The 13,242-nt window shown below is 38.8% G+C and overlaps 1 protein-coding gene across 1 annotated transcript; it reads left to right on the top strand.

Annotated features, from left to right (window-relative positions):
- The first annotated feature begins 2,038 nt into the window (after positions 1-2,038).
- On the top strand, positions 2,039-8,924 carry LOC136182431 (ubiquitin carboxyl-terminal hydrolase 37-like). Its single transcript, XM_065963150.1, has 10 exons — positions 2,039-2,050; positions 3,155-3,507; positions 3,626-3,722; positions 3,856-3,999; positions 4,098-4,249; positions 4,498-4,600; positions 5,043-5,119; positions 5,763-5,871; positions 6,208-6,362; positions 6,485-8,924. Exons 1-9 carry the CDS (start codon positions 2,039-2,041, stop codon positions 6,241-6,243), a joined length of 1,083 nt encoding a protein of 360 aa, XP_065819222.1. The 3' UTR covers positions 6,244-6,362; positions 6,485-8,924.
- Positions 8,925-13,242: the final 4,318 nt, after the last annotated feature.

Below are 13,242 nucleotides of genomic sequence, written 5' to 3' on the forward strand. Positions count from 1 at the left end.
TGGATGATTCATCGTCAGCTGACCATAGACTGTAACTATTAAGCTGACTCAAGCCGTATCCGGAAGCAGCGGTTGCTGAGCTCTGATGTGAGGATGTTGTTTTTCTCTCCAGTCCACATGTATCCAGGTGAAGGTTGAAACTCAGCGAGGGTGGTCGCTGCAGTGGTTTTAACAAGACTTGATAGAGGGGGTAAAGAACATCTGGGTAATAAATGAGCTTAGAATACTTTGGACCCTCCTCTATTGCAGAATATAAATCCTGATTTTGAGGGTTTAATTAGGCCTCTATAGGAAAGGATCTTACATTTATTTTAAACAATGACGTTTTTGCAAACAAAGTGAAGTAAACAGTGCGCAGGTTTTTTTTTTTTTAATTTGCACTTTTTAAATTTCATTTGTAGCTTTGAACTCTTGGTTGCTGTGCTGTTTTCTACCTCCTGTCATCCTTATTATTCACACTTAAGAGTGTTCCAACCATATAGCCAAAGGTTACAATCAGTCAAACTAGGAAAACTGTATTTTTTCAACCCTTAAGGCTAATTTTGGAAAACATATTCATAAAAATTTCATGAACAAATCAAAACCAACAATGGCTTCTGACCCCAGCCTGTCTGTGTCACATGGTGCCAAAACAGCAGGGCAGTGCAATTTTTAGTAAACATTACTCTGAAAGGAGTCAATAATGTGTTGGTCAGCTTAACTGAAAACATGATGAAATAAATCTAAATGCACTCTGTTAAAGCTACCAAACAAACATAAATAGGCCATAACATAAAGTAAACCAGAAACCCACCGGGAATTTAAAAATAAAATAATAATTCATCAGCCTATATTATATTCATGATTTAAATGTATCTGGACAGCACATAACAGAAGTATTTATCATATTGATATGTTGGCCATTTCTCTGACATCACACTAGCCCAAATGCAGTCATAATTTTGGCTTGCTGAAAGGCATCTTTCAGAATGTAGTTATAATGATCTACATAAGGTGATCTTATAATAGCTTCTGGATTTTACAACTGAAAATATATTCTCAATAGACTGGAGGAAAAATCCTTTATGCCCTCTTGTATGACAGCTCCAAAAGCCTGGCTCTGGGAAAACACTCCTCTCCTCTGGGAAGGATGGCCCTCAATTTCAAGCACTTGGACCTCAGGCTCCCCTACATGCCATGCATGCATCGTTCTGCAGGCTCACCTGGATCTATACGGTCTTACAAAAACTCCACCACTTCAGGGGAGTGCAGGGACAGATTATTACGTCAGAAGAACAGCACATCCTGCTTTCATGCTGGTAAGTGAAAGTATTGAGCTGTCTGTTCTCTAAAGGCTTGACTGGAGGTGTTGAGATTAATGATTCACAGGTGAGACGAGCCAATGAGCATCTGGGGATGATCACCCTACACACCTTGGTAACCTTTATCAGGAAGCCCCAAGATTAAGGGAGCCATTCATCAGGTATCAGCAGCAGCTTCGACTGGACATCCAATCTTATATACCAATGTTCGCTGTCCAAGAACTTGGACTTGCTGCCTTTATCATTTCAGATCGAACTTGAAAACACTACACACCTTAAGTCCTCAGTGAGATCACATGTCTCATCCAATGCCTCCCTATGAGGGTTGCAATCCTGAATCCTGGATCCAAGCATTGCTAATGCCTTAGCGGCTGCTGCATTTTGATTTGCCAATGTCACAGTGCAGTCTGTTGTGACCAGGCTAGAACCTGGATACACAACTGACTCCCAACATGCCCTGTTGCCTCTTCATCACTTACTGTTCGCTTCTTGCAGGGTTGTTAATAATAAATAACAATGCTATCATGCAGTACACTGTAATTGCTTACATATTTCTATTTTTTGTTTGTGTTTGTCTCTTTGTGTGTCAGGTTGTATAGACCTCTGCTGAGCGGCCTTCTGATGTCTTCAGCCAAACTGCAGACAGATGATGGTTGAGGAACTGATAGAAAGAATGTTTCAGGTACAAGGCGGCATGCCTCTGTACCTCAGGGCCCTTAACAGAGGGGGTGGCGATCATGGCCTACAAGGTACTATTCTTCTTACTGTGATTAGTGTTACTGTTACAATTTAAACTGAAGATTGTCTGCTGACTACAACAAGAGCGTTTTCATTTATCATCTAGCCATCTGTTATCTCTAAAGAACTCTTTAGAACTCGCTTAAAATTGACCTAAAGAGTTTAACTCACCTATGGTCTTACAATGCTGGATGCCCAATATTGGCAAAGTTTCAGATCACGAGGTAAGCACTAAACACGCAATAGTTCTCGGATATTAAAGCGAGACTTTCAGGAGATGGCTTTAAGTCTCTACGTAAGTTTATTAGCTTTTCTACCAGCACATGGGAGCAGTTGTCCTCTGGCAACCCTCAACGTGCTATTACAAAGCATGTCACACCCACTCATTCACACACTAATGGCAGAGGTTGCTATGTAAAGTGTCCATCAGTATAAACTAAGCCATTCGTACGCCAGCAACTTGGCAACTAAGTGTCTTGCCCAAGGACACATCGGACATGTGACCTTCTGGTTAAGAGACGACAGACTCGAACAACTGAGGCACTGCTACTCTAGGTGATGAAATTATTTTATTATGGGATCATTAGAGGTAGAAGGACAGACATGGTCTTCACTTTTCTTTCTCTGACCTCACCTCCTTCCTTACTCACAGTAATAGTGGGACTGCAGAAGATGATAGGTTGGCCCTCTTTCAGAGTTGATAAGCAAATTAGGACTGTACAACAAGTCATCATCAACAATACTTATACATCAGCTAATCATATTCTTAATTTATTATTTATTTATTTAGTGAAGAAATAGATATAGAGCACATTGCAAAAGTTAAAACGAAAAAATGACCAAGAAAAAAAACAAGAATATAAATATCGCTGAAAAATCCATTTGTGTGTGTCACTCATTTCGACTGTAGCATGTATTGGATATGAATTGAAGTTTTTCTTAGGGGTGTTTTCCTTCTAATCAGAGTAATGACGTGGACAAATAGTCTATCAGTCAGTCTGAGACCGAGACAAGGCAGAGTTAAAATGCTTTCGATTCTGAGGCGAGACCTTCAAAAGGTGAGACCAAGACCGATTTTTAGTAGGCTACTGTAACATTACCGCATTTTGCAACAGAAAACTAATCAGGTTCCCCAAATTCGAAAAGACGTTACCCCTCAGAAGCGTATTTTCCGACAGAAGACTAATCAGGTTCACCCAATTCAAAACGACATCACCCCTAAACAGCCCTTTTTCCAACTAAAAAGAAATAAGGTCCCCCCAATTCAAGTGGACGTTACGCCTGAAAAGTCCTGCCCGGCCACTCCACACCAGGAGGTGACGATGGAGATCAAAACCTCCGAAGAAAAGAAGGGGAAAAAAACAGATGAGGGTAAAAAAATTATACAAGCCATGAAAACGCACATCGAAGAAGCCCCTTCTGCCATGATCACCAAGTTCCTTAGACATGACCACTTCCAGTGTCTTGGGTAAGTACATCTACACATGTTCACACAAGAAACAAGTTTGAAGGAACATGAATCTATTAAAGTTATATTTAAGTTCTGACAATACAGACATGTTTTTTTTCTTCTGTTTGTTTGTCAGGCTCCCAAACCCAGCTCAGAACTGTTACATGAACTCCTGCCTGCAAAGTTTGCTGACACTCGAGGACTTTGTCAACACGATCAGCTGCCAGGAGCAGGTTTGGGGTTCAATCCCAGAGGCAGCACTTCTAAGGTACAGCAGCCATCACATACAACCAATCATTGTTAACCTAAGTTGTACATTCACTTCCTTAATATTTTAAATGCAAATACAATACAGTGCCTCTTAAGCTTTTCCTCTCCTTTTTCAGATCATTTCTTCGAGTAAAGAAGGCATACACTTCCCCAGACCTTCGCCAGAAGATCCCACTCCTCTCCGCCTTCAAAGGAGCAGTATCGGTCCACGCTCCAGAGTTCAAAGATTTCAACCAGAAAGTATGTAAACTGGGTTTATTTTACGTTGTTTCATTAATTAACTGGCAGTTTCTGCTCTGTACTAACTCCTCTGTTTGATTGTGTTTGGGTATCTGCAGGACGCACATGAGTTCCTGACCTCCATTTTTCAACAAATTATTGATTTGGCTCCACTGCTGCACATGATGGCAGCCAGCATGGACAAAACCTACACTTGTCCAGTGGAAAGGCAAATGATGTTCAAGATGGAGAACACCAGGATCTGCAGAAGGTACGACTTCACAGATACAGACCACACGGGGTGTATTGTCTTTAAGAGACAGTTCCCCCGTTTAAAAAAAACAACAACCTCCGAACATGAAACTAGCACAGGTATCAGGCCATGAAGATAGTAGAACGTATGTTATGGGGTTATGCTGAACTGATATTTTATAATTTAAGGTCAACAGAGAGCTCCACATTATGTCCTGGTATAAAGTCTGTTGTTCTATTTTAACTCATTGTGCTTTTATTTTGCAGATGTGCTGCAGGATCAAACAGACAGGAAGTGTTCACCAACCTGTCCCTTGACCTGATCCCTGGATGTGGGACAGTCGATGAGTTGCTGATGAGCTACCTTAAGGTATTTATATACTTCTCCTAATTCATACAATATGACACTACTACACAACATGTCAAAGCACAACATGTCACTGCATGACCCAACACACATATAGCTTTATAATACACATTAGAACTTTAAAAAAAATGTAAAGGTACATTTTTGGGTGTTTTATGCCTTTAATTAGAGCTAGGACAGTTGATAGAGAGAGAAATCAGGGAGAGAGAAAGAGAGTGGGGGGTGACATGCAGGTCAGATTCGAAACGTGGACCACCAGCTCAGACTACTATAGCCTTCATACATGGGGTTCACTCACTAACCACTAGGAAACCTGCACCCCATTAGGTTCAATGTGAACTAGAATTTAAATTCCACATTTCAATGATATCGTTGTGACTTGTATAAGTATTTTTTTTAAATCCAGTACAAACTGAAAACACGTTTTTTCTTTGCTGTTTTACAGGAAACAGATTTGGAGTATAGATGCGAGGGCGGTTCCATCTTATCAGGCCAGCGCTCTTCATTCGCCACCCTGCCAAGGTAATTAACAAAGTCCATCAAAAATAGTCACAATCTTACAGTAGTAAGTACTTTAACATTGGTTAACCAAGTTGTATCAAAGTAGGGTCCACTGACCTTAAAGACTAAGACTGTGTCTAAAACTGTGTCCCCACTAACCTAATACTTGTGTCATACTCAAACAATACGGCATACTAACCGGATGTTAAGTATTCCATTTGAAACACACTAACATATGTCCTCTATGCTTCAAACCATTATTTCAATCACAAATTTGCAGTCTGAGCAATACTAGCTAGCTTGACCAACTGGTTGAATAGAGAATTAAAAAATATATACATTAATTGAACAGCTCTGCAGTACCTTGAATATTATTGCATCACATTTAAAATGTGTTATAAATGGGTTAACTGTATTCGTATGTTGCTTGTTGGCTTGCTGCTGAGCTCAGCCAATGGATAGTCTGAAGAGCTGAGTAAGCTCCCCTATCATACTTAAAAATTTATTATCAAAAACCAAGTGTATATATTCAGGGATTTTACATAAAAATGCATTCTATGAATTCAGAACGAACTACACACAAAATTTGACTTCAAACTTAAGTTTTAAACAAAGTTACATCACCTGGTCCTTAGATATATCTGTCTTTCTTTCTTTCTATAAGAGTGCTGGTCCTGCACATGAAACGCTTCAGGTATACTTCATTTTACACGCTGAAAAAGGCCTGTCAACCCATCCACCTCAACAAAGATCTGGTGGTTTCAACAAAACAGGTGAGTAAAAACTAAATAACAAGCCTGTAACAAATTATTCAGAGTAGTGATATAAGTCAGTGTGCAGACTGTGTGAACTAACTTTAACTAACCTTTTCAGGATGCTTGCGTCTACAGCCTGGTTAGCATTATCAACCACATTGGCAAAAATGCAGGAAGAGGAGAGATAATTCATAATTTTTCCCTTTAAACACATACAATATAAGCAAAAATCTTGGATAGCAGCCACAATATTCTGCTTCTACCAATTTTTGTTTATCACTGTTGTCAATTTACCCTCATATCTGCAGTTGAATCTTTTGACAGCCCAAGTAACAATGATGTGTAATCTGTTAGGACACTACACCAGTGACGGGGTGGACCCAGATGTGAATGTGGAGAATCCAGACCGCTGGTTCACCTATGACGATGTAAGGGTCACCAAAACCAGTGGTGCCTATGTGTGCAAAAAGCGGAAAGGAAGCGCCTACATCCTGTTTTACAAAAGACACGTAAGAGCAATATACCATCTCATGTTTTAAAATATATATATATTTAGATAACACTGATAACAGTTTAAAAAGGTGGCTAAGAAATACCTTAATACTGAATTTGCTGAATGATTTATTCTCAGGATTAGGTGAGGGGCGGCTCCGTTGCAACTTTGGCTGGAAGATGACCAGGGACATGGTCACATGGACATGGTTCCTCCCACAACCAAATACAGGCACGTTAGGTTAATTGGGGACTCTAAATTGCCCATAGATGTATATATGATAGTAATTTGTTAATATGTAATATATATGAATTGATGTAGTAAATATGTAAATACATTTTGAATTGCCATAATTTTTACAAAAATAAATCGTCACGCAGGAAATAAATCCGGTATATAAGACGCACTTTTAATACCTATTTTTTCGTCTTAAAAGTTGGCTGCGTCTATACCCTATATCAAGATAATCCATTATTTGGTTTGCATGATGAACTAAAGTTAAAATGATGCCGGTTAATTCTGAATTGCGAGAGTGAACAGTTTTGTTTTTTTTTAAATATACTTTTTTAGGTTTTTTTAAAAACCTTCTTGCTGTGAGCTGACAGTGCTAGCCACAGCACCTATATACAAAATACTGAAACACGCGCCGTCATTACCGCGGGTGCAGCAGCCACTAACTGCGACCTGCCGTGACCCATCCCCATTCATTGTGTATTGAAAGCTGAGTGCACGCTGTGCTGGGAAAGACGGCGACACAGACCAGTCTGGCTGCGCAACTTTTTTCACATCTTTTCTCCGTCACGAGGTCATAATCATGCATTTACAGAAACAGTGGTATATTGTTCCGTAAATAAACCTTGTGGAGTCCTCTTTTGATTTAAAGAGTCCTATATTAAAGTTAAAGAGTGACCAGCGGAGTCAGGCAGCGCGACTTGCAAGTTAGGAGTCTGTACCTCTCAACTTTCCCTGCAGGCTGAGAGCTGAACTACCGTACTGTAACTAGTAGGAGCGCAAACTCCCGAAAGTGAAAACAGACAGAACTAAAGAGCGACACAGCTGTACAGAAACTGCACGTTGTAGACATCGCTGAACACAATATAAATCATCACGCAGGAAAACAGTTTAAAGTTTGTTTTTTCTCTCAAAGAGACCTTAAAAACAGGGTGCGTCTTATACACCGGATTTTACGTGTGGCCTTTTTGTTTAAACAAAAACAAAAAGGCCACACTAACAAACAAAAGTGTGTGATCGGCCAATCACAAAAACAAAAAGGCCACACTAACAAAAAATAAACCTTCAGTTCCAATAAATAAATAAATATTTTAAAACCTAGGGTTAGGGTTAGGGTGATGTTTGAGGGTTAGGGTGATGTTTGTTTTTTAAATAGGGTAAGGGTTAGGGTTAGGGTTAGGGTGATGTTTAAGCTTTAACAGGAGGAGTTCTGTGATGAATAATGGAAAGACATGTTCGGATTGTTGGCTTGAAAAATTCAGATGTGATTCAGATTCAGACTCATTAGAATTTGAGTTTCTTGGTTTGTTTGTAATTATTAATTTACTGCTTCAGTGTGTAGTTGCATTAATTTCATTCACTTGACTTATCATTGCAATGGAAATACAAGTTCTCTTATCAAGGCTATGTGTTACTTAAAATTAAATGGATAAAATATTCACCTTTTCTGATCCAATAGATGATCTTAATAATCTAAAACAATGTAAGTATTTCCTTAAAAACAATTAAAAAGTAATCATGTAAAATTGTATATTTTTGTGTAAAAAAACCCCAATACAAAAACCAACATAAACCATTTCCTTAAGTTACATAAAAAGTAAACTAATGTGTAACAAACATTAAAACTGTAAGTTTGCACATGACAACAACAATGTAGGTGTCTGCTACTCTTTATACATAAAGATGCCCACACCTGTGTATATTTATTAAGTTTGTATGTCCACTGTGCTAGTGCTAAAGTGCTATACATGGAAATAACTTGTATTCTGCTGCTAGCCTTTCTTTGAATAAATAACTTTATAAAATTAGTTTATGGTTTTAAGGCTTTTGTATTCTCATTAATTGTTCTGCTGTGTTACCAGTGTTTGGATTGGCCTGGGCATGGCTGTGCTCTACCTTATAGACTATAGGCTAACCACCTTCAGGGACAGAGGGGGTCCCCATTCTCTGGCACTCTTATTTTGGGGCTTGCAAGCTGAAAAGTTTGGGAAACCCTGCACTACAGCTATGTTAGCATTCAGCCCCTACGAAGCTGCTATTTACCATAACCAGAAAGATACTGGATACTAACATTAGCTTATCATATGGTTATGCTGGTTATACATTAAAACAGCTGTGACGGACCTGGCCATTTGTGTTTTGCTCGTTACTGTTGTTCTTTTCTGTTTCAGAGCTTTGGCTTCCTCTGGTGGTTGGTCATGGTTTGGCTAATGCTCGCTTAATCTTAGTGGACGGGCATAAAACCAGGCTTTCACAGCTTTCTTTCTCTCTCTCCTTCTGGGCAGCCAAGACAGAAAACCTTCTGCCATGGTTTTAAGTTTGTTTGTGATTAAAATTATAAACTGAAAAGCAAGTTCACTGTGTGGACCTCCCTTGATTGTTATGGGCTCGAGGAGCTGGTCAGAACACAGTGATGGGGTACATTTTTAGCTAATTGTAAAGTTAGTTAAGAAGTGGCTGTTCTAACATTATCTGCTGCCTTTAGCTAATGAATTAGCAGGTATGTTGATTTATATTTTATAATATGTCTTTTAGTTCATAGACCTGTCAGCATTTCCACCACTGTCTGAAGTCTCGGGAAGATTATGCAAATCAGGCTTGGCTAAGACTCACCCTTGGCACACCTTTTTTTGTCTTACACTGTAAAGAAACACAAGTTCAGATGAATTTTAGATAGGAAAAATGAGCCTATGGAAGTAGCTTATCGTCCTCAGGACACTTGGACTCGGGCTGGCCTACAGATAACAGATAGCCTATTCAAAGGATAGGCTATGTTTATTTTTTACAATATAAAAGTAATTTCTGGTTGAACATTTGCATACACCTAAGTTTAAATCTACTTGATGAAGTTTATACATTCAAACTTTTTGTTGTTTTAAAGGGTCAATGTTGTGGTCAATAGTAGTGTCTATATGGACAGAGAATTGGATGTGTCATAGACAAACACAAACTGGGATTCTCTTGTTACACCTGATACAAATGCAAATTATCCCTAATTCAGGTTTAGCTCTCTCTTTAGACCTGTAGCACCTTGCTCTATCTCAATAAATTGAGTCCATACCTGCGTGAATATTAGAGGCAATCAGAGAACGGGCAGGTAATTGAATCAACCCTACGAGAGGAAAAAGGTATAGACTCCATAATGCTTGATAGTTTCAGATCAGAATGAAGAGGGAAATGTCTTCCTCTGAAAAAAACCCCAAATGAACACATAAAGCTCTGGCTGCAGTTATCCAGGTTATGTTTGGTGAGATAATTAAATAAGACAGGCTTTATAACTTCACATACATGTAATGTAAGTGGTGGAAAAAAGATACAGATATCTAATTGAACAGTAATACTACATGTTGTAGAGGTACAGTATTAAAAGTAAAAGTCCTGCATTCAAAACATGATACGTAATAATATTAAAATTGCATTAGCCAGATAAAATGCCATACCATTAAAGAATGGCTCATAACAGGATTAAATGCTGTATACTATTGCCCTAAAGTAACTGATGAATACATGTAGTCAGCACTTTTGGTGGTACAGTAAAAAACAAAACTATACTACAGATATATTTTCTGCTGCTGGGTATTAGGCCCACCCAAAACGAACTAAGGAATTCAAGCTCAATTGGCTATTATATTTGCTATTACTTATCTGGAAAGTAAGTATGCAACTATGACCTAGGAACTATTCCCAGACGTAATACTACTACTTGGAGAAGGATTTATCACTTCTAACAGGATAAAACAAAGGAGAATGTGATATCTTTAATAGATTTCATGTGAACTTGTATTTTGCTTGGTTCTTTTCAGAGAAACGTGTATCTACAACCACTGCAGCTTTACATAATGACAGTAGTGATGTAGGACACACATATTGTCCTCTGCCTTCCCCTCATTAGTAATGTCCTCTACAGCTATCACTTAACTCCACCTGACCCTGATAACCTGCAGGCCTTTCTACTGCTGCAATGTGAGGCTCAACAATCACTAATTATTATCGAGCTGTGGCTCAGTCCACCAAAATCATTATGTAAAACTAGTCTGACTTTGTACAGTGTAGATCAGAAGTCTTCACTTCACTCATGAAATAATATTATCCATATGAGACACATTACTGTATGAAACAAGGGTTATAAGACATTTAATGACACATGCTACAAAATGACATGAAATTTACTTGATAAATCATATCAAAGAATCTTGGAAAAAACTCTCCTATTATGAAAGACATGTTATGTAATTCCAAGCCAGCAAAAAATCACAAAGGTTGTACTGCTTGTGTCTTCATTGCCACAATATCAGCAAACGATGAATGTCTGTTGGTATACTAGTTTTATTTAGGGTTATCTCTGTTTTAGTTTCTTCAGTTACAACAGATTTGTACAATCAGGATCTAGACTTCAAATCTGTATCCAACACGGATCAAATAAATACCTCTGCGTGAGCAAAACACAGGCGCACTTTGAATGTGACAAGAGTTCTTTGGTTAGTAATCGAGCAGAAGCTTGTGAGTCTTTGGTTTTAATGCACAGCTCAGGTCTGACCTCTGGTGCTGAGCATTGGCCACTACATCAGTGAGTTTTTGGATTTTGACTCACGTTCAATGACACACTGAAGGGCTGGAAGTCTGGACTGGAATCATGACTTTTCTTTGTCATGTGGATGCTTCTGTGTTGGAATAAATGACCAACTCCACTGACATTTTATAAATTAATAATACAAATAATAATAATAATAGTTTGTTATAAAACACATTTTTAAAGTAATGTTACAAAGTGCTTCGCGTGAGTATGTCTCTTTTAGATTGTCTGTTAGAGTTCTAAAGCACAGCCCCATAGGTGCTCTCAAAAAAACAGTTCAGTAGCACAAATAACTTTTGGTTTCAGTTACAGAATAAATTCATTAAAGACACTTTCCCTGAAGACATACTGACATCTTTAAGCACAGTCGTGTTGTGCAAGCTTGCAGAGTCACACTGAGACTCAGTGGGACACAATAAGAGAGACTTGTAAACGTTATAACACCTGTGTTTTTTACACATCCATCTTGTGACTCTTGGCAAACACGAGTTGGTAAATCACACAATATTTCATTGCCATAAATACTCTGCAAAAAGAGTCATGTTTTAAGCACAGACTGTATAACATAGACGTATAGTCTAAGGTCCCGTTCAGATTTGAAGCTCACCAGACTTGGCGCAATTCAGGGGTGAAGTTGCAACACTGTTGCATTTTCCATTTGGTTCGGTTTGCTTTCACACTGCACTTCGTCAAAAGCCTGTCAAATGTTGTGTACCATGTCCACCCACCACTAGTTGGGGCTGTAGTTCCTGTCAGTGGTTACTGCCATCTGGCCTAATGCAGCAATATTACCCCAAACTAAACAGCAGGACAGTGGAAAACAGGCCTCCTGTAGCATGGCTCAGTTTGGCAGTATTTAGAGCTAAATGAATTGAGATGAATTTACATGTTGGTTGGACTGTGCCAGGAAAAACTGGCATATTTACTAGACTAGAGCAATGTGTAACCACATTAAGTACAGGCCATGGTACACAAGCATGCGGACATTCACCTGCAGGAAGGACTGCACGCTTGGCAAGCCTATTTGACATTTGCTGTTTATTCTGAAAAATCTGGTCAAATTCAACCCACAATGCATTGCTTTTTTGTTAACTTCCCTTGTTTGATTTGGATTGCATTCTCATCTACGGAGATCAAAACTCTGGTGCATCTGGAAGTGTGAGGACCCCTGTTTTCAAGTGGACCAAAGTTTGGTTCTCTGGTCTGCACCAGAGTTAGTTTTTGTATTCACACCAAACCAAAGCACACCATAGTTCATTTCAAACCCATTAGTCACCAAAGGGAAGATTTGGAGATTTTTCACTAGCACATTGGCTTCCTTTTTCAATGCCTGCGATTGCCGCTTTGATTAAATCAAAAAGACAGAAGCTCAAAGTGTCTCCACACAATGACCAGACTATTCTCCAACACTGCTGAACACTGCTATACCTGTGGATGTTTCTCAGAAGCATATGCTGCTTTTGATCAAATAGCATCTGCGATTGGGTCACTTTTAGGCTTAAGGTTAAACCAAGAACTTAATGGAAAACCGATAAACTGTACTTGATAGTGAAGTTTACCCCCTAAAAGACATTCATGCAATGTCAGTCAGTCGGTCAGTCAGTCAACCTGTAAGTCTAAATAGAATAAAATAATTCCCATGTAATATTGGTGGCTAAAATAGCCATGAACTTAGCCCTTATACTTTGCTGTTCCCCAGACCTTTCTTTCAGTGGCATTTTATGCTTTTACAGAACTATTACTGCTATTATATTATCGATAGTTTCATCAAAACAAATTGCATTCTCTTCATCATCTTTATTTAGCATAATTAGCTAATGTTAGTGTGTTAACATGCTTAACCAGTGGCTCCCAAACTTAACTGCTTGTGCGCCCAAGATACGTTGAGCATTGAAGAAATGCCTTCGAGCTCAGTTTAGTTTGCCTTCACCAATATTTGCCTAAAACAACATTTTGTGACACAGCTGTAACTCTATGTGTTGTGATGGAATAAAACATATTTTCCTTTTCTGTGTTAGTTTGCCTCATGCAGGTGTACCAAATGTATGTTAGCTCACTCACACCAGGGATACCTGGTAATATTTTCTTGAGT

This window comes from Labrus bergylta, chromosome 14 (genome assembly GCF_963930695.1).
Source record: "Labrus bergylta chromosome 14, fLabBer1.1, whole genome shotgun sequence".
Taxonomy (NCBI): domain Eukaryota; kingdom Metazoa; phylum Chordata; class Actinopteri; order Labriformes; family Labridae; genus Labrus; species Labrus bergylta.

Excerpts from the sequence above, each read along its gene's own strand:
- LOC136182431 (XM_065963150.1), top strand. Across the intron at positions 4,000-4,097 it reads TCAAAGATTTCAACCAGAAA|GACGCACATGAGTTCCTGAC; the intron begins GTATGTAAACTG and ends GGGTATCTGCAG. Across the intron at positions 4,601-5,042 it reads TGCTGATGAGCTACCTTAAG|GAAACAGATTTGGAGTATAG; the intron begins GTATTTATATAC and ends GCTGTTTTACAG.